This window comes from Hylaeus anthracinus, unplaced genomic scaffold, assembly GCF_026225885.1.
Source record: "Hylaeus anthracinus isolate JK02 unplaced genomic scaffold, UHH_iyHylAnth1.0_haploid 2, whole genome shotgun sequence".
Classification (NCBI taxonomy): Eukaryota; Metazoa; Arthropoda; class Insecta; order Hymenoptera; family Colletidae; genus Hylaeus; species Hylaeus anthracinus.
The window spans coordinates 2201977-2220910 of record NW_026534838.1 but is presented as its reverse complement, the minus strand read 5'-3'; the positions used below and the strand labels follow the sequence as shown (position 1 = coordinate 2220910).

At 44.3% G+C, this 18934-nt stretch overlaps 1 protein-coding gene across 3 annotated transcripts in view; it reads left to right on the top strand.

Moving 5' to 3' along the window:
- Window positions 1-11229: 11229 nt before the first annotated feature.
- The window catches only part of LOC128892931 (nucleolar protein 4-like), a 101544-nt gene continuing 93839 nt past the window's right edge, over window positions 11230-18934 (top strand). Inside the window, exon 1 of one of the 3 annotated variants that reach the window (XM_054153590.1) lies at window positions 11230-12467. In XM_054153590.1, the coding sequence (XP_054009565.1) occupies window positions 12423-12467 (45 nt within the window). In that variant the 5' untranslated portion in view covers window positions 11230-12422. The remainder of the gene's footprint in view (window positions 12468-18934) is intronic. The other 2 variants (XM_054153591.1, XM_054153592.1) reach the window with 2 other exon arrangements.

Genomic DNA, 18934 nt, shown 5'->3' with positions numbered 1-18934 from the left:
TGTCGTTCTATCGTCCCTAGGGTAGCTTTTCGTGTCTGGCACACATAAATGAGTGAAATTTTAAGGCAGCAGGGTGTAAGATAGGACAGAAGAAATTTGGAAGTCCGTTTTTACTCGCCCTTCGAATTTTCTGGGACAACCACTTATCTACATTACCTACTTAGTCACTTAGTTCCCTTTATACTTCGTCCACGTTATGCTACATTTACTATATCTAATAATTATACAAATAGATCTTCGATATCTTGATTTTTCATTTGCTTCACTTCTTCATTTCGTATCAAGAAGAAAATAAAATTCATGCACCCACTATTATTTCATCCTTCAACACTTGCAGATTATGTTATCAAATGAGTCGCACTCCAGGCTTGTAATCGTTACAGATAATAAACGTTCCACGGCTGAAAGAGTAAATTTTATGTTCGATATAATAATTTATTTTTTCAGCCAGCGAGAACCTGGAATTACGAAACCCGCGATAAGGGTAATCACGATAATGAGGTTCACTCGAGTGGTCACATGCAACAGCATACCTTAACGCAGAATGATCTAGGCAGCCTTTCCACCCGACGCGGTACACGCACGTGTGTTACATCGTGCGTTTAACGACGCACCGCAGCGTGGTGCATCCCAGGCTGCGCAGAGAATGCACTTCACGGACCACCATAAACGATTGCACGCGCGAAGGGCCGCCTTGCCGTTCGTAAATCTGTCAGGACCAGCATTTACGACGGCATTAATAAGGCCAGTACTGATGTAATCTGTCAGAATTCGTCGAATCAATGCCCGTCTGGCTGTGGGATTACCACGTTTTCGAAATTACCGAAACTGGCACAAGTCTCGCGATGGCGACTGAATATTTCAAGTAGATATTTCTGCTGCAAGTACTGCACTGTAGTTTACTTTTAAATGCTTTTATACAATTGATTAATATTAATATAAAATCACAAATAAATCCTGCAACGCAGACCATCCTTTACCTACTTAAAGAAAAACAGAAGCTCCAAATATTTTAGAATAAAATAAAAATTGATAAACAATCCATTTTAGCTAAGAACATCTTTGTATTCGTGTAAGGATTCGAGCATCCTTCATTGGACCTCGATGGCACATCCCACGCGGTCCAATCCCTAGCAATTGAACGTTGCAACTAAACCATTTATGCTGGTCCACGAAGTGCATTCTAGGTGCAGCTCTGGATGCACCGCGGTGCACCATGCACTGCAACGCACTCGTGTGCGCGGACGTGCCCATTGCTCGGCTGGCTGTGTTAAAGGGAAGTCGAACCTCCAGCGACTGGCTTTATGTGGGTGGTACACACACGAGCACGCAACCCCCGTATTGCACGCACGCGAGAACACGCGTGTCATACAGGACGCCAGCGTGTTTCGCGTCCCCCTCTGCGCTGGGTGAGCAAAGCGAGGCGACGTTTCACGATAAGCTGGATTCCCCAGTGGAGATACACTCGGCGTCCTGGCTAAAAAGAAGCAGTCGAAAGCCAGTCCAACTCCTCCGCGCTGAATTACGCGCGTGGAACCGCTGTTGCTTTGCCGGTTCTAGTAAATTTGAAGGAAAAACCGTTCCATCGAAATTGTATAGTACTCCACGCCGAATCGATCGCACGATGGCAGGAATAACAGATGTTTGAATTGTAATATCTTGAAGTTAATGCGAAAATGGGGGGTGTTTAAGTCACCATCTTCCTGGGTTTGAAAGTATTTGAAAAATGTAGAACCTCGAAGTTTGCACCAATTTTTTTATGGTAAATATTGTCTTCACGAAAGAATTTTTATCTACGTGATTGTTAAACATACGGACTACAATTTTCTTAGGCATCGAGTAAAGAAATTTGTAGTTTGTTTACACATTTTGTGAAGTATTTATTTGTATGAATTGGTCATAGCTGCCAATTTAGAGAACCTGTGTTTATTATTTACAAAAGTGTGTAACAAAGGGAATAGTATATATAATAATCACATTGTAACTATCAAATCGCAGAACCGCCTAATTGTTCATTAATATTACCAACATATATCTTTGGACTCTTCCGTTCATGTTCGTAATGATACCACAGTTTTTCGAAATAGTATTGATGATCTCGTTAATGAGCAATACCAACGAGCCAGCGAACGCAACGTAATGTAATTAATGATCATGTTTCGAGGTATTAATCATAAAAATAATTATGTTCGATACTATTGTCTGATGATAGCTGCGATAAATTAGCTTAATAATATTCAGTTTTTGATCGAATTATAGTTTAATCAATTCTTCCATTGACATATAAATTATTGTTGTAACCTTGGAGAAATGGAGAATCGAAAATTGAAAAATAAATAGTTTCTAATGTGAAATATTGTGAATTCACGAATTTTTATTCAGTTTCCAGATTTTGGGTGTGCCATCTTTATGCAAAATAAAATCTTTGCAAACGTACCTACAAAAACTGAACTTAAATAGGAATTTATTTTACTCCGCAAGTATTATAATATGTAGTATTATAACTTTACTTTCAATATTTTTTATATTATTGGCTACTGTGTCCATTCTATATTTTCTTGCACGTTCAGATTTTCTGTAAATGCATAAAAATCCGCAATCTATTATATTTATGAGTATACGAGAGACCAACGAAAATTATCTTCTATTTGTTATATAATATTTATTTATTGTACAAATTTGTTCAGACTTCAAATGAAGTTCAGAAGTGAAATAACTTGAAAGATGACCTGTCAGCTAGGTGAGCGATCACGTTTGACCCCGCGTAGCGAGTAAAAGCTAGCAATTGCGGTACACGTCATGCATCCGATCACCGAAACGCCTTCGTTTAGGCAATCATCCCTGGAATCACTGTCCACACGGATCCAGATCTATCCGGTTGCGCGCTGATTCGCTCGATACCTAATTGAGAACAATGAGCAACTTGTTCTCTTGTTTGCCTAACGTGTCTTCGGCTAGTGGACAACTTTAGACGTTTCCTCGCTGAACTGAGGACGAAGAATGAATCGGACGACGGTGGCGACGAATTCACCACGCTTTCGATTGTCTCTCGCGTCGAATTACACGTTGGATCAGATACGCGTTCGTGTAAACCACGGAATTTCGTGCCTTGTGGCTGAAAGCAGTTGGAAAACTTTCAGAAACTGTGAGAGGATTTCAGGATGGATATAGATTAACACGAATCTCGATTAAAAAATGACTTTATTCGGAACGACTGAGTGGCACAAAATCCGCCGAGCGATTGTTCGTCAACGGTTGTCGACGGCGCTCTATTAAACAAAAAAGTTTCTTACAAAACCAAACGGGTATATAGGGATTCGTGCCATTTTTGTGTGTTAAGATGGTGCTTGGAGAAAGTTGCTCCAAAATCCTCAGATTCAACGATTTATTAATTATCCATTTGGAACACAACCGAAACAAGGGTAGGACATTGTCAGAAACATTGTGGAACGTTCACAAAAAAGCCAAGAGAATATCCAAACCGCATGTATCAGGGGTCCAATCTACGACCACAGCAGATCCGACAAAACCGTTCCCAGAGCCACCCTCGTACTCCGAAACTTTTCCATGCGGTCCCATCGGCACACCGAGGACGTCCCCGTGGCTAAAATTCCTCAACGGTTACTTTCAAAAACCATAAAGCAACACGGCCATATCTCGCCGGACAGGTATGACGCAGACCGATCCAACGGCAGAAGCATCGCCTGCGCGGCGCAAGTCTCTCTCTTATGCGGGACGCGGCACAGGGCTCAGATATATGTCCAGCTACAGCCGAGAAAGAAACTTCAGCTCTGGCATCACATATGGTGGCCACGTTGCCGCCTCCTCGGCACTGCGGCTCTCCTCCTAATGTATTCCCCGGCGTTAATACCCGAGGAAGGCTCACCGAGGCCGTTCCGTCTCCATCGCACGTGCAAAGACGACGGCCAAGCCAGGGCTTCGGTCGTCTCTGTCCCCCTTGTCTTACCTCTCTCGGGGGTGAGAGGCTTCTTTTAATAGTGCTAGAACAGGATCCGCAGCTTTCATGACCGCGCGCCGCGGCGAGATGACTTTCAACTCACGAAGCACTCTTTCCTCGCTGATTTTATGCGCGGCTTTTGTGCCTTGTTTGCTCCTTTTGTCCCCTTCGTTTCTTTCCCCTTTTCCCTTGGTTCCGTTAGCGCGCGCTCGATCTTACTCGAGGATCATCGGAATCGCGGCTCGACTCCTCTAGGAGTGCCTTCATAATTCCATATGTCTTCGGGGGACACTGAGGAATTATTGCGTCACTGTCATTAGCGACGTGGCGCGTTTGGTATTGTTTGCCACCATTAGAAAAAGGAGAATTTTTCTTCTTCGGTACACTCCACTTTTAAGTCGCGTCTGAGGATTCACTTGAAAATGGACCAGGTACTGAGTTAACGCATCACGTTTAACGGAGGAGTGTTCTAGTATACTGTCGTTTTAAATGTACTGCAACCTAAATCCTCTTCTTAAACAGTCTGTAAAAAATAAAATAACGATTATGCTCCACTATAAAGCGTCCCCACAAATGTACTCCAAAACAAAACAACAACAAAAAACACGAAACACCAAGTTACAAATGAACATGCCCAAAGGTGGTGGCGTTAACCTATTTATATTTGGTTTCTACTTGTTTGTTCACTCGCCGTTGACGCGCCGCGAGACGCCGGATGAAAAGGATGTCATTAAAAGCTGGCCACATGACATAACGGTTAAGCACGGCTCGTAGATCGCATCAGCGGCGCAAAACAGCCATCGAAAGTAATCGCGTATCTCATTTTTGCCCGCGTAAATGGAACAAGGTAATAAGAGGCGGAGGGAGTGGTTGGCTCGAGACTGAGAACGTTGCATCGCATGCGAGCGCCAACACGGGGGACGATAATTTACCAACGCATTGGCTTTTACGAGCGCGAAACGCGCGGACTGGGCCCGATTCTTGGCCGATCGTAATGGGATTATGCGATTAAGCCCCGATTCGTCTTAACGGCGCGGCTAATGCGTTTAAACCGGTGTTGGATCATCCGACACGCGGGTACCGTTACAAAATATCGTCGATACCTTTGATCGATACGTACCTTGATAGGAAGCTGTGGCTACCAGTCGGCGAGTTAGACCCCTGGTGGTGCTACAGTAAACTTCGATAAGAATCAATAAACCAAGGTAAACGATAAACTGCTGGGGAGTATAGTTATAGGAGAATACAAGTAATTGTATAACAAAGACTCACAGTGGTTATTAGAGTGTTCCTGATCGAGTTGCGTTGTAGAAATAAACGGTTTTAGGATCTATGAGGTTATAGGCTTTAGGGTATTGGTACTCTCGAGCGCTGCGCGCGGACCTTGCGCTAATTACTCTTAAGTTATTTCTTGTTGCTGATGTTTAATGCAACACCATAGAGGGTTTAATCCGTGCTACTGGCGTCATAGTTAGTCGCGCACTCACTAGTGGCGCCAGTAGCATGGATTAAACCCTCTATGGTGTTGCATTAAACTTCAGCAACAAGAAATAACTTAAGAATAAAGGTTTTTAATATTGTTAGAGGCTAGAGTTCAAAGGGCCTGGTATACCTTTCTTCGATTTGATATCAATGGCGTACGTATGTGTGCTTCACCATAGTCTTCCGTTATAAAGTAATTAAACAAAACAATATTTATTTGTGTGAACAATTTTCACGTATGAATATTTTCCTGTTATAGTCAATATACATATACACATATACATAGTGTATACATGTATATTGATTCAGGTATCGGAGGATTATTTGTTACGTAATACTCAAAGAAATGTTCAAAAGAGAATAGGCGACAGGAAGGTAGACTAGATTTGGGTTATTAGATGGTGCAGACTAAGTTTATTCGAAAGAATAAATGATATAATTAGCAAGGCACGTTTTGCTATTTTAAAAAACACTTCCTAACCAAACCGAATTTTTCAAATTCCTTTTCATCTACCCATCAATGAAATATCAAAGAATCGAACAAATAAAAAAGCTTGACCCAGTTGCTAGGCTTACCTGAGCATAACAACTGCATAAATCAATAGATTATCTTCGAAACACATGATTAAGGGTTAGCTCATAAAACAGGTGCCGCTGATCCTCGTCCATCCTCCACGGTATGACCGTTGCTCCATGAATTCTCTATCCTTACTTATCTTTCTCTCGCGGCCCGCTTCGTTACAGCGAATAAAGCCATTAAATAAAACAGGACGAAACAAAGCAGAACAAAACGAAATCGCAAAAACAGCCGTGGCCAACATTTCAACGGGAACACCCCGCCGCGCGGCGGAACCTGACGAACGTTGGACATCGCTATAGCGCCGCCTCGTCACCGTAACCCAGAACATTCTCCCGCAAGAGGAAGCCAAACTCTCCGAAGAACAACGTGTCAAAGTCATCGACTGACGTAGGTTGAGAGTCACTACCCCGGAGACTGGGAAGACAGGCACCGCACAAAGGGGAAGAAAGACAGGCGGACAGAGAGGGGACTGGGACTGAGACTGAGCGCTCGGAGCTCCCTGAGTGGCGACGAAGACGATGCTGAGAAGGGAGCGAGACGGAGGTAGCGGAAAAGAGAGCCAAGAGAGAACGATCGGACTAAGGCATAGCGCGATGAGACTTGGCTCGAGAAGAGGGACAGAAAGTGGTCGACGAGGGGGGGCGACGGGGGGTGATGAGGGAGGAGCAGGGGGGAGAGGCAAAGGAGAAACGTATATACGATGGGAAGAGGGTAAAAGGAGGCAAAGGGAGAATCCACCCGTCCCCCGTTGCGCCCACACTGGACTCGGGTTTTTTGTGAGGGAGCAGCGCGCGGACGACCGAAGCGGTGCTCGGCGGGGGGAGGGAAGGGGTCGACTGCGAGGAGCCGCAGGGCCGACTGCGGCGGGGCAAAGTGTCGAGGAGGGGGAGAGCGAGGAACTGGCAGGCAGGGGCTGCTCTAGGGAACGAGAAGCGTAGACGAAGGATGAAACCGACTGCCGGAGCGAGAAGACACGAGGGGGGTGAAGACGATGAAGGTGGCGGGCTAGGCGGGGCAGGAGGGTCGCGGACATGGGGAGGGTGGGAGGGGGGGGGAGAGGAGACGTAAGGGTGCCGGCAAAGGGTAGGGGACTGCCGCCCAAGGCTTCAGAAACCGAGGGTGTCTAATGCCGAGTGGACTTTGTTCGCTCGTGAGATGACACACTGTGTATACAAGTGAGCAGACACACTGGTCCGTGTGTCCAGGTGTGCGTTGCGCGAAACGCGCGTATCTCGCGTCGATAGGAGCGCAAATGGATCCGGTGTGCAACGTGGTCCATTGATTCTTGCCACTAGTACGCCGATGGGTTGGCCGTACGTGGAATCGGGACGAGCGTGACCGTAGTTTATCGTTTAGAAGTATATCGCCCATCGGAGACTTGTTGGGTTCTGGTGGTCCTTTGGAACGAGCACGTGGAGTTTGTGGAATCGCGCGATAATTGTTCGTTTTAGAAGGGTTGGAATTTTTCAAATACGCTGGATGTAAAAGAACTTGGAATGATAATATAAATCATGATCTATCTATTTCCTGAGAATCCACAATGACATCACAACTGACACCTGAACAAAATATCGACAAAAATTTTGTTACTGATCTCATAAATCACTCAGCTTTGACATTCCTATTTTACAATTCAAACGATCTCCGTCCCAAAAAAATTTATTTAACTTTCGTTCAACATTTGAAATTTTCATCTAGATAAGAAATTTACTCCGGCAATATCATTCTCTGTACATACAAGGTATAGGTATAGGTGCCTGGAGTATTAGGTGCCCAGAGAGCTGACCGAACGTCAGCCTGGGCCGGTGCATTATGGTCCCATCGGAAAACGGGACGCGTACGCGGGGGGTTGGGGGGGGGGGGCATGAATCGGGTATTATAGATTTAATTCGACCGCTTTCATACACGAACGGGAACGTCGTTTTTTGTTCGGGATCGAGGGGGGTTGGGTGGCTGGCGCAGTTCGACGCTTCTGAATGCGCGCGGGGGGTGCACGGCGGGTCGAGTGGTCTTTGTTCCCTCGTGGGATGACACGTTGCGCTGATCTCGCCGCGCGATCGCGGATATACGCGTTTCTGGTGGCGGTGCTCGCGGCGTTTTGCGCGTTAAGGAAGATCATTTGGCGCGCTGCCTGACCGTCTCGTTGCGCAGCTTCTTAATACGACGGAACGAAACCGAAATCCGGCGGATTTGGAATACGTCGTCACGGAGAACGTCAAACCGAACACGGGATAAATAAAAGAATAGCTAGATAGCTGGATGAATCTCCGAAAAAAATACCACCCCAAAACAATAGACGCATAGTTCAGCTAAAATCGTTATTTTAAATAAAACAAGCAATTTTGGCAAATAGAACATTTTTATTATTGTGCACATTTTTATTTTGGAGCACACAAAGTGAGATATTCGTACTTTGTGTGCTCCAAAACAAGTTCAAAGATTCGGTGATAATATAAATTAAGGTGAATAATCGGAGTCATAAATGTATACTTGAGAAAGATAGAAATACAATCCAGTGTATTCGCACCGTTTAGAATATATTATGTCGCGCCGATGTAACTATCTTGTTGCCTACTTGCTTGACTGCACCCGAGAATTGCGCAATCGAGCCTGAACGTGGATCCTCTATCAAGTTTTTCGTAGGGGTTCCATGACGTTGTACATCCGGCTCAAACGATTCGTAAAAAACGTGACGGAAGGGGACTCCTTCCACCCCACTCCTCAGTTCTTATAGGGTGTTGTCAGCAGTTTGACTTAGTGGATTGGGCATTCCAATATATTAACTTTGAGAGGTCCATTCTTTCTTACATCGTAACACTATCTTGTTATAGGCTTGTGCTAACTGTAAAACAAGCACTTACATTTTCAAAATTGTTCTATTGTATATAAATATATTTCGTCCTTAGCGGTACCCTCAAGAAAGAAACAATTGAAATCCAATCCAAGCCCCAAGATACTTCAGGCAGAATATTCGACAACGAAAATCGTGTTAAGAAGACTGAACTTGATTTCTTGCACTCCTTGGGCAAACACAGCGAGTTGGAGCGGGGAATAAAAAGTACAAAGCGCGCGAAATCTTCGCACACGGTGACCGAGAGTGTCATCGATACCGCCGCGCCGAAGGGAGTCGGAATGGAAGACGGGGAATTGCACTTTCGCCTGAAAGTTTCGACCTTTTTTATGCCTCCCCGTGTCCCGAAGTTTTCCACCCCCGCGGCAAACTGTTGCTTAGATCGTTATCGCGTACGCCAGGCCGATAAGGGTGGCTCACCCCCTCCGTATCGACGCGAAGGAATTAGAAACAATCTCGGCGTCGAGGGGACGCGGGTTTATTTTCGTTCCATTCGCTCGCGCGACTTTTCAATTCGACGGCTAATGAGCACCGTTTAAAAACCGCAGACACCGTTTAATCTGATTACCGATGAAGAGACGGGCATTAATTCGACTGCCTTCGTTCCGTCCGCCAGCGAAACGCGAGTACGCCGACGAACCCTCCCTTCTCGCTGGAAATTTCTGGAAATGCGCGCGGAATGTCGGTCGATGGTGCTGAAAATGGATCAAAATCGATTCGAGTGCGACTCGCTAAATATAAGCTGGGCGGGATCTGATTTCCCAGCTAATCAAATTTAACTTCAGTTGGAGCAATTGAAGACAGAAGACCCTTTAGACTTCGACATCAATTGTTTTTCTAAGCTTCTAAACCAATCAGGAATAAATTCCGAGTATTCTAATTTCGAATACTTCGCGAAGTGCGTCTTATGATGGTTCACTATAGAATTACAGTGTTTTAATCAGGGTACGTGATTGCTGCTTTGAAAGCTTAAGAATGACATCAGAGGTTAGTACGTGATTCCCTCCCTCATCTCTCTCTAGAATATTTAGAGTAATCACTATTGATCTCAGCTTGAGTGATAAGATAATCTAAACGCGGTCACTGTCTGGCCTCTCAGAGCCCTATCATATGGTATTGTGTTGTGGTCCGCATGTTGGCCATTGACTGTGACGCGTTAAAGCCATCCATCATCCAATGATTCATTTGTGCCATGGGCTGAAAAAGACCCGAAACTTCCCACATTGCTATCACATCCCTTGGTTGATTTCTCATAAGTCCGCTCCTAGGAACCGTATCTTCCTTTGGTGCGCAGATAGCCAGCCCCCCTTTACCAAGAACCCACAAAGTCTCCATTGTGAGCTTCTTCACCCTCAGTTCACTCTCGCGGCGTTGCCAAAGTCGAGGCTAACCTGGACACCCATATCGGTGTCCTCCCTTATCGAGCCCGCAGGTGGTCGAGTCAGTCGCCGTTACCTCCAGCTAATAACGCCAAAGACTGACCATTAAAGACTCGTCGTATTCGAAGTCCGCTGGTCGAATGACTCGTCATCATCGGGACGCGTGTGCGATCCGCGTTGTACACGAGCAGAACGCATCGATATCGCACACACCAGTGTGCCAGGGAGAGAGCAGGGGACAAAGATGGGCGTACAGATAGATGGCAAGCAACAGAGACCACGGATCCCGGTGTACGTCCACGTATCACACACGAACGCGGCCGTGTCCGTGCAGAGAGACGAGCGGTACACATACCCTCCTAAGCACAAGCCTAACACACCCGTAGAAGCCCCTTCGGCCGATGAGTACCCGCGTCCCTTGCCCCCTCGCTGCTCCCGCTGTCCCCCCACGACCCGTCTCTCCCAGCCAAAGGTACTACTCCCTTCCCCCTCCCTCCGCCCCTCGTCACACCGAAAGCCCTATGGATGCCCGTGTGCGGCCCCTTGCGCCCCTTTCAATCCCTGCTTTCCCTTGGAGTTACCCGTCCGGCGGCCTCTTCTGTGTTCTGATGGTGACAGACCCTACCTTACCGCCTCCGCTGTCGCCTCCGTGGAGGCCGGGGGGGGGGGGGGGGGGGGCGAGGAGGGAACGGGGCGGGGGCGGGGGGAACAGCAGAAAGAAAAACAGGGGGGGACGGTGGGGGGGGGGAGGGAGCGGTATAACCGGTGGAGTCGGAGCGAGATGTACGGAACAAGGGTGCGAGGGAGAGAGGGTTGACGTGTTCGAGGAGGACCGTTGGGGAGCGAGAGCGGCGCGGGTCATAGCAGGGCGCGGCGTGAAGGAGAGACAGAGACGCTGTGTTAGGGATCGAGGGTCGGAGGAAGGGGGGAGAGTGGGGAACTGGCGTAGCGAGAGAGAGAGTGAGAGTGTGAGCGAGAGAGAATAGGGGGAGAGCGAGGTACGGGAGAGCCGTGGAGTGAGGTTGGCGTGGTTAGGGTGAGGAGACGTGGGGGAGTCGAGTGCTACAGGGGAGCGGCGCGGAGGCGGTGAGGAGAGTAGTGGAAAGGGCGAGGTGGCCGTGGGGAGGGGGGTCGCCACCGCGTCGCCAGTCGCCAGTTTGCCGTGAGCGCTCGTGATGTGAGGACGTTTCATGATCTCGTTTACGAGCGTGGCGCTCTTTTTCAACTCCCGCAGTAGATACGGGGAACGTCGCGTTGTTTCCATGTTTCCTCGGCGTGCACTGATCGTCGATTATTTACGTTAACGATCGTGATCTAGGCTCCGAAAAAATCCCCGGAGTGCGCGGACACGCGACATACACACGAGGAAACCCGACCGTTGCGAAACGGAGCACGGACTTCTCTTGTTTACTTCTGCGGCCGGTGTGCACGGGGAATCCCTCGTGTGAGTGTGTGACGTATCCTCTCTGGGAATCGAGATCGTCCTTAGTCAAAAACAGTTTTTTTCCGCGGAACCGTTTCGGAGCAGTGTGATGCTCGAGCGTTTCTATCGGCCAGCTGATCGCGATCCCAGTGTTGCTCCAACTGGATGGACTGTGTAGAGAACAGAGATATTCCGTGGTGTACCGGGACAGTTTTTTACGGGCAGTTTGGAGCCGTGCGAGTCTAACGTCGACACCTGCGGGGACTGCGGGAATTTTATCGCGGCGGTTCGCGGCGCTGCTGCGTGGTGTTGTTGTGCGCGAGCTTAAAGTTCGCGGGCGGTGCGCCAGACAAGGATAGAGTGCGCGTTGTGTGTACGCGTCGAAGCCAGAACGAGACGGAGCACGGCGATCGGACAGAGAGAGGACTAGAACTGAGAACTCTGAGAAAGTTCGTGGGTGAAACGTGCTATCGAGACGAATTCGAGACGTCTCTTGCTCTCTCCCGTTCGCGTTATCATAACGTGGTGTGAGGAACGAGAACCGCGACGAGAAAACGAGGACGGAACAATAATAGAATCGTAGTACGATATAATAGGACTCTTTCGCGATCGACGACAGTTTCGGGAGTGCGGGTGGCGCGCCAGCAAGGGAAACCCCCAACGAGAGAGACAGAGACGGAGGAGGAAAGAGACAGAGATACGATTGCCGCTCCACGAGGAGAAGAAAGACACGCGCGTCGGGACTGAATATGTCCGCCAAGCGAAAGGCCACTGCCATCATGCAGCACCACAAGGTGAGTCGACCGATTGCCACCGTATCACCACGTGATCGCACTTTTTCCGCGCCGAGGGTCCCGTAAATCAGACGTCGATGCCATGGTACAAAATTTACCGTGTGTCAGAGTTTAACACCGAGCCGTGCGTAGTCCTTTTCATTCGGTTCGCACTCGTTAAATAAAGTCAGAAGAAAATTCAAAAGCCTGTACGAAAAGCACCCGAGGTGTAATTATTTTAATTGCGACGATTACTCCGTTTTCGATGCTGACTAAACCATCCGGTAGCATTTGACGAATCCACAGCCAATTCATATAATTATAGATCGTTTATAGAAAAATAATTCAGAATTATGTAATTAATAGCATGCATGCACATATGGACGTCTAAAACTATGATATACGTGTAACACATTTTTGGAGTCGTACTCAGTACATTACTCCAAAATTACATTATTCATGTGAAACATTTTTGAGTCACACTCGGTACATTACTCCAAAATTATATTATTCATGTAACAAATTTTTTGAGTCACACTCGGTATATTATTCCAAAATTGCATTATTCATATAAAACATTTTTGGAGTCGTACTCAGTACATTACTCCAAAAGTACATTATTCATGTGAAACATTTTTGGAGTCATACTCAGTTCATTACTCCAAAAACGAAATGTACAAAATATGTATCATATCCATGTTCAACCCATTTTTCTTCATTTTTATTTTTCGTCTTTACAAAATCTACCCAAAATTAGACCATATTTTTGGATTATGCAATTATCAAACAAATATTAAACATTTGTTAAAAAGAAAAATCACAAGAAGGTATATACCCATTGCTGATTAATTACTGTATAAATTTTGAGACGCGATTCAATTATCATCGGTACATATTCGTTCTCGTTTCAAGGTTGTCGTTTTGTTTTCCCCCAAACAAAGTGCGTGAAATCCTGGCAGGCACGCCGAGGAGCGCGATCGTAAACCGTGACGCGATAAACAGAGCACCGAAGGGCGAGTAATTTTCACAACGGACGGGAAAATCCGATTGGAGTCGAGTTTTTTTTCGCCCGCGAGCCACTCGTACCGCGGAACTCATTATTCCGTCGCACTCTAATATTTTTTCTCCCCCTCCCCGACCTCTGCGAGCGTTTTCAGGGCGGAGGGGAAGATGAACCGCGCGCGAAAGTTTTAATTGAAAGAGTTGCGCGAATTTTGTCCCGGGGACACGCGGAAAAGTTGCCAGGGCGACACTTAACGCGCATTGACTCATTAACCACCGGCTGCGTCGTTATTCCTGATTTTTGTTTTTCAAACTACCAGATTCGCGCGTGTTATCTGCTTCATTTTTAAAAAGTAACAGCCACCATCGATCCGGGGATCAAATCAAGTCTGCTAGATTTTAATTGAGAGGTGTTTATTATAGTAGTATTTACGCGCTAATCTAGCGTTAATTCAAAAGTCGATTTTAAATGATCTTGTCTGTAATATTTAAGAGTGGCAATATTGTAAATCAGATTTGAAATTTAAGTAGAAATACTCAATTATTGCTGAGATATGAGAACGCTTAATGGAATATTATTAACTGTCTCGATTCAGAATGATTCGAATCCTCGTCTTGTGGACACGAATGTAGTCTTCTTTTTCTTTTCCATTTAGAAAGTTATATAAACGTTTATGAAAGTTTGTTTTCTTGAAAACTAGCCGCTGATTAGATCGTGGAAATTGACGATGTTCGATGACGAACTTGTCGGCACGGACTTATCGCTGGACTTTTTCTTTTTTGCAGTCAGATTAGGCCTGTATATCTTTCGCGAAAGATAATCCGCGGATCGCGTTTCCAGGGAGCATGGTCGAGCACGTGCTTCATCGAAAATCCTCCATAACACATCTCCACGTTTTTTTAAAACCAATATTTAACATAAATATCAACGGTTTTAATAGAAATACTAAACTATAATTATATAATATTAACTTTAATAATTTTATTTTTAATTATATTTTTAATTCTACGCAATATTTTTCCTCTGATTATCGATTACGTCACTGCCGTAATAACACTTCACCGTTAATCCCAGCAAAAAATATATTATTCCCGTCTGAATTTAGTGCGAAAGGGGAATAAACATATTTATTTTTTGCCCGATAAATAAAGTAACGGGAGGCAAGCAAGTAATGTTTGAATTACGCACATAATAATTGATCCACATTCGTGCTCGTTGTTTTTTCATTAGCATTTGGGGCGATTCAAGTTACACACGCGTTAAAAGTGTGTCGATTGCGACCGTACCTAATTTTGTTATTATATTTGCATACATTCGATTCGCCCCGTGGATATATGTATTCTAATTACTCGCGTTGAGACTAATTGACGTGGAAATGTAATTTTGGGGGCGGCCGCGCCGGTAGGGTGACGGTTCGGAACGTCGTTAAAATCTGCGATTAATTGCATATGTTTTGATCGCGGGCTACGGGGGAATTGTTTCGAGAGAAAAATTCATAGAAACGAGGACACGCGTAATCGAAACGTAACGACCATTGGAAATCCCGTTTTTCCAAACAATTTTTTTTTCATCTGGAATTTATTATTCGGTTTATTTGTTTCCGATTTTCGGCTGTGATCGCCCTTGGGTTTGTCATTTTTTTTTTTTTAAATTAAAAATAAAATACCTGCAATTTAATCGGTCCGTTTTTAATCAATCGAATTCCAACGGGACGTATCATTTATCGTTTGTATTTCTCTACGGTAATGATACTCCCTCAATGTCCAAATTTGATTTTTTTTTGCAATGGAATATTGAATCGAAAATTAGAAATTGAACGGAGGTAAAATAACTTTTTCGTCGTTATCTTTTGATAAAGAATTTTTCTAGAAGAAAATTTTTGTTATATAATATAACAAAATAATATAATAATCAACCGTGGTAGAATTTACGTATAAAAGAATCATTTTACACGAAAGTACTTCAGTTCGCGCTGGCGAACAGGAATCAAATAAAATTTGTCGAAACTGATCGCTACGCAGGCCCCTGGAAATTCAACCTGCTGCACTTCATTAACTCATCGATCGGTCAGTTACATAAATTAATCCCTGCGATACTGTTTCCATTTGACTCCGAATGCCATATAACATCTCGTTACTCTTTGACGGCGGGACAACGATCGATTCGAAAATTCCGCTGTCCCTTTTTATCAATAACGGAACTGAATTTATTTTATTCAAATAAAATTGGACAAATTGGGGACAAATTGAGGGTTGCGAATAGTTAGATGATAATTCTTATCTCGATTTATTTTTAATCAAGTCCGGTTAAGTTTCATCTCGTGGAATGTTTTGGAGTAATGTTGGAAACAAAACGTAATAAATGTTTTTAAATTGATAATCATTATCTATGGGGTTTCCTAAAAAGTGTTTATAAACAGAAAAATGAAATTTTTCATGAAAAACTACTTTTACTTAGTTATAACTGGACTGCGGATGTTATGGTGTACACTAATATGAAAAACACAAGAAATGTACATAATTTATAGGTAAAATATATTCTATTAATTAATGTAACGATATTAATATTTCGTGAGTGTATAAGTAATATATTTCTTACATTAAATTGTCTAATAAATGCATAAAATCCGCAGCCTAGAAGTCTGTAACAACATCGACACACTTTCACGATACACAAAAAACAACAGTGTATCGAATAGAGGTCAAGAAAGTACTCCGATTGTTCAAACTTGGATCAGATTCGATAAACACGACCGAATTTCGCGCGCGTGGGAGAACAAAAGATGGCGATAGAGAAACAGTAAATACCGGTGGCCGGTTTGTCCGCTGCGGCGCTAGTTAGATCGATCCGATCAGAATTGAACCGCGAATGTCAAGTTGGAATTAAGGCAGGTTCGGGACGTCCGCGTCCTTCTCCCTCCTCCCGGTGTCCTCCTCCGTCCTTGTTGCGCTCGTGGCGCCCTCCTCTATCCCGAACCAACGGGGATGTCCCTCTCTGCCTCCGACTATCTCCGTCCTCGTTCTCTCCTACTTTCTTTCCTTTTCCTCCGTCCGTTCACTGAATCGTCTGTCACTATCGCGCCTGCGCTCCTCTCTCCCTCTTTTGCGGTCCAACAGGTTATATTTTTCCAGCTCCCTCCCTCGCTCCGCGTCTTCCTTCGTTCATCCTTCTTCCACCTTCCCCTCTCGTCCTTCTCGCTGCGTCCTTCTTCATTGCGCGGTTCCTCCGATCGCGCTGTCCTTGTCCCACGCGTCCCAGTCCGTGGGTAATCAATCTTCCCTCTCGGTTCGCTTTCGTTTCCACGACGGGCTTTCTTCCCGCTGGATTTAGAAGTTTTTCACGCTCGGGAGGGGTGGCGGAGGGCGGGAGGGAAGGGAGAGGGCGATGCGCGCCACCCCCGGCGGTTCGAGAACCTTTTCACTCGTTTAAGTCCTCACGGGGAACGAAACGATTAGGTACGAACTGCGCGACTTCGATCGATGCTAAAACTCGCCGCGGAGAATATGTTTTTTGCTCCACGACCTGCGAGGAAGGAAACTATTGTTTTGTGAAATCGAAGGCTGGACGCGAAAAAGTCGGAATAAAACTCTGTAAAGAAGTAATTTTTTGGTTGGAAATTGGAGGAAATGGCCCTTCGGTATCAAATTTTGGTAGGGGTAACAAAAATTGCAAAAGGAATCGACAGGTGCATTATTCTCGCTCGAGAACTGTACATATGTGCGCATCGTTTTTAATGTGATTACGCCCGAACGGCTGAACGGATTTCAACGAAACTTTGTATTGAAGATCTGTATACTCGTGTAAGGATTCGACTAAATTTTGGGTTCAATCGGTCCGAGGATAATGACGGTTCACTCTTATAGTTTGTGGGTTTTTGTAGATTCCATATTTCTAAAGGCTTTGCAAAACTTTTGAAACGAATATTAAAGGGAATTTAATTCTACATAGAAAGGTTAAATAAACTTTTTCTCTATCTTCTTTAATCAAGAGAAAATTGAGTGGAAGCTTAGTTTCTTCATCTTCAATTATTCTATCGTACAGTCAAGATTTTTCCCTAGGTTCATCTCTTTTTCATTTATTTTCCGTTGGTTTATATATTTATTGGATTGATATTATTTTTTCAATATGTAGTACATAATACGTCTGACAGTATTCAGTTTAATTTTAATTACGGTTCTCGTTGTGTTCGAAGTGGGATAGGTTTCATAATTTTTATGTTTTTTATCATTTTGTTGTACGAGTATGGAGGTTTTGGACTTTAGGTTAGTAGGGGTACCGAAGCGAGTTATTCGCGACTTTTAGAGTTAGCATTTCATGAGTACACACACGCATTTACGATAATTTTCTGTGTAAACCCTTTGAATTTCATTATTTAGTTTCTTCGAAGCATTTAAAAATGCTTCAAGAAATTTAAACTGGCGCTTTATTTACAAACCATTGAAATGATATGAAATTCTACGACACCGCTAAATCACATATGACGGTGAAAGTAATGCTATATCATTCATGTAAACTAATTGCATCTCATTAGACTTGATAAACTCGTCGATTTAAATTACAATTTTTTGTTGACAAATTCCATTGATGCTGTTTTTCTAACGTTATTACCGAGAACTCGTTAGGCCTGATTCTCACCGTGGGTTCAGCTGACGTCATTGGCCACGAACTAATAAAATATAAGAAGCACTTTCGGTGGTATAAATGTTATTTGTCACAGTTATCCTTCGTCGCATTGCGCAGGACTACCAGAACCTGCTACAGTGTGAATTATGTAATAATTCGTAATAACGTGATTTAAATAACGTCTGGTTAATCCACTTTTCTCCCTTAAACGATGTGAAAGTATGTATGCGTTCTTCGTTTAGTAAGAACTGGATTAGTCTGGTGATTTGTTACAGCGTATTAACTGCATTAATCGTAGTTCTTAAAAAAAAAGTATTACACTCAGAGGTAGCATTGGACGCTATAATTTCTTTTTTTTCATCACACAAGGTTAACGTTTAGGTTCGCCTTTTACATTTGAATACCTCTTTTAATGAGTACAGCGATACAGTATTTATATCCATGTACAATATGAATCGCGATAAAAGATGAACGCACAATTCAGCAACGATGTATTTGGCACGATTACATAATGCGATTAGCGTTTTCCCTTGTATTTCATTCGAGCAATGCGGCAAAAGGTAAGCTGGATTAGCCGAGAATGGACGACGCATTTAAAAGGAAACAGAAAGAAATGTTTGTAACTGGGGCACTTTTAGCGTATTTATTCCCCCATCTTTGCATTTCCTTTCAAATCGTGAATAATATTTTTGTTGTTGTACCGTAACCCTTTAACTTAGAAGACACCGTACAATTTTTTTGATTTAACAATTTCTTCATTGAAAATATTTAATGCCATAAAGAATGTGTCATTGCATGTAGTGGTCGCAGAATAGAATACAGTACTTCTCAATTGCATGAAATAAATCATGTACATGTGGAA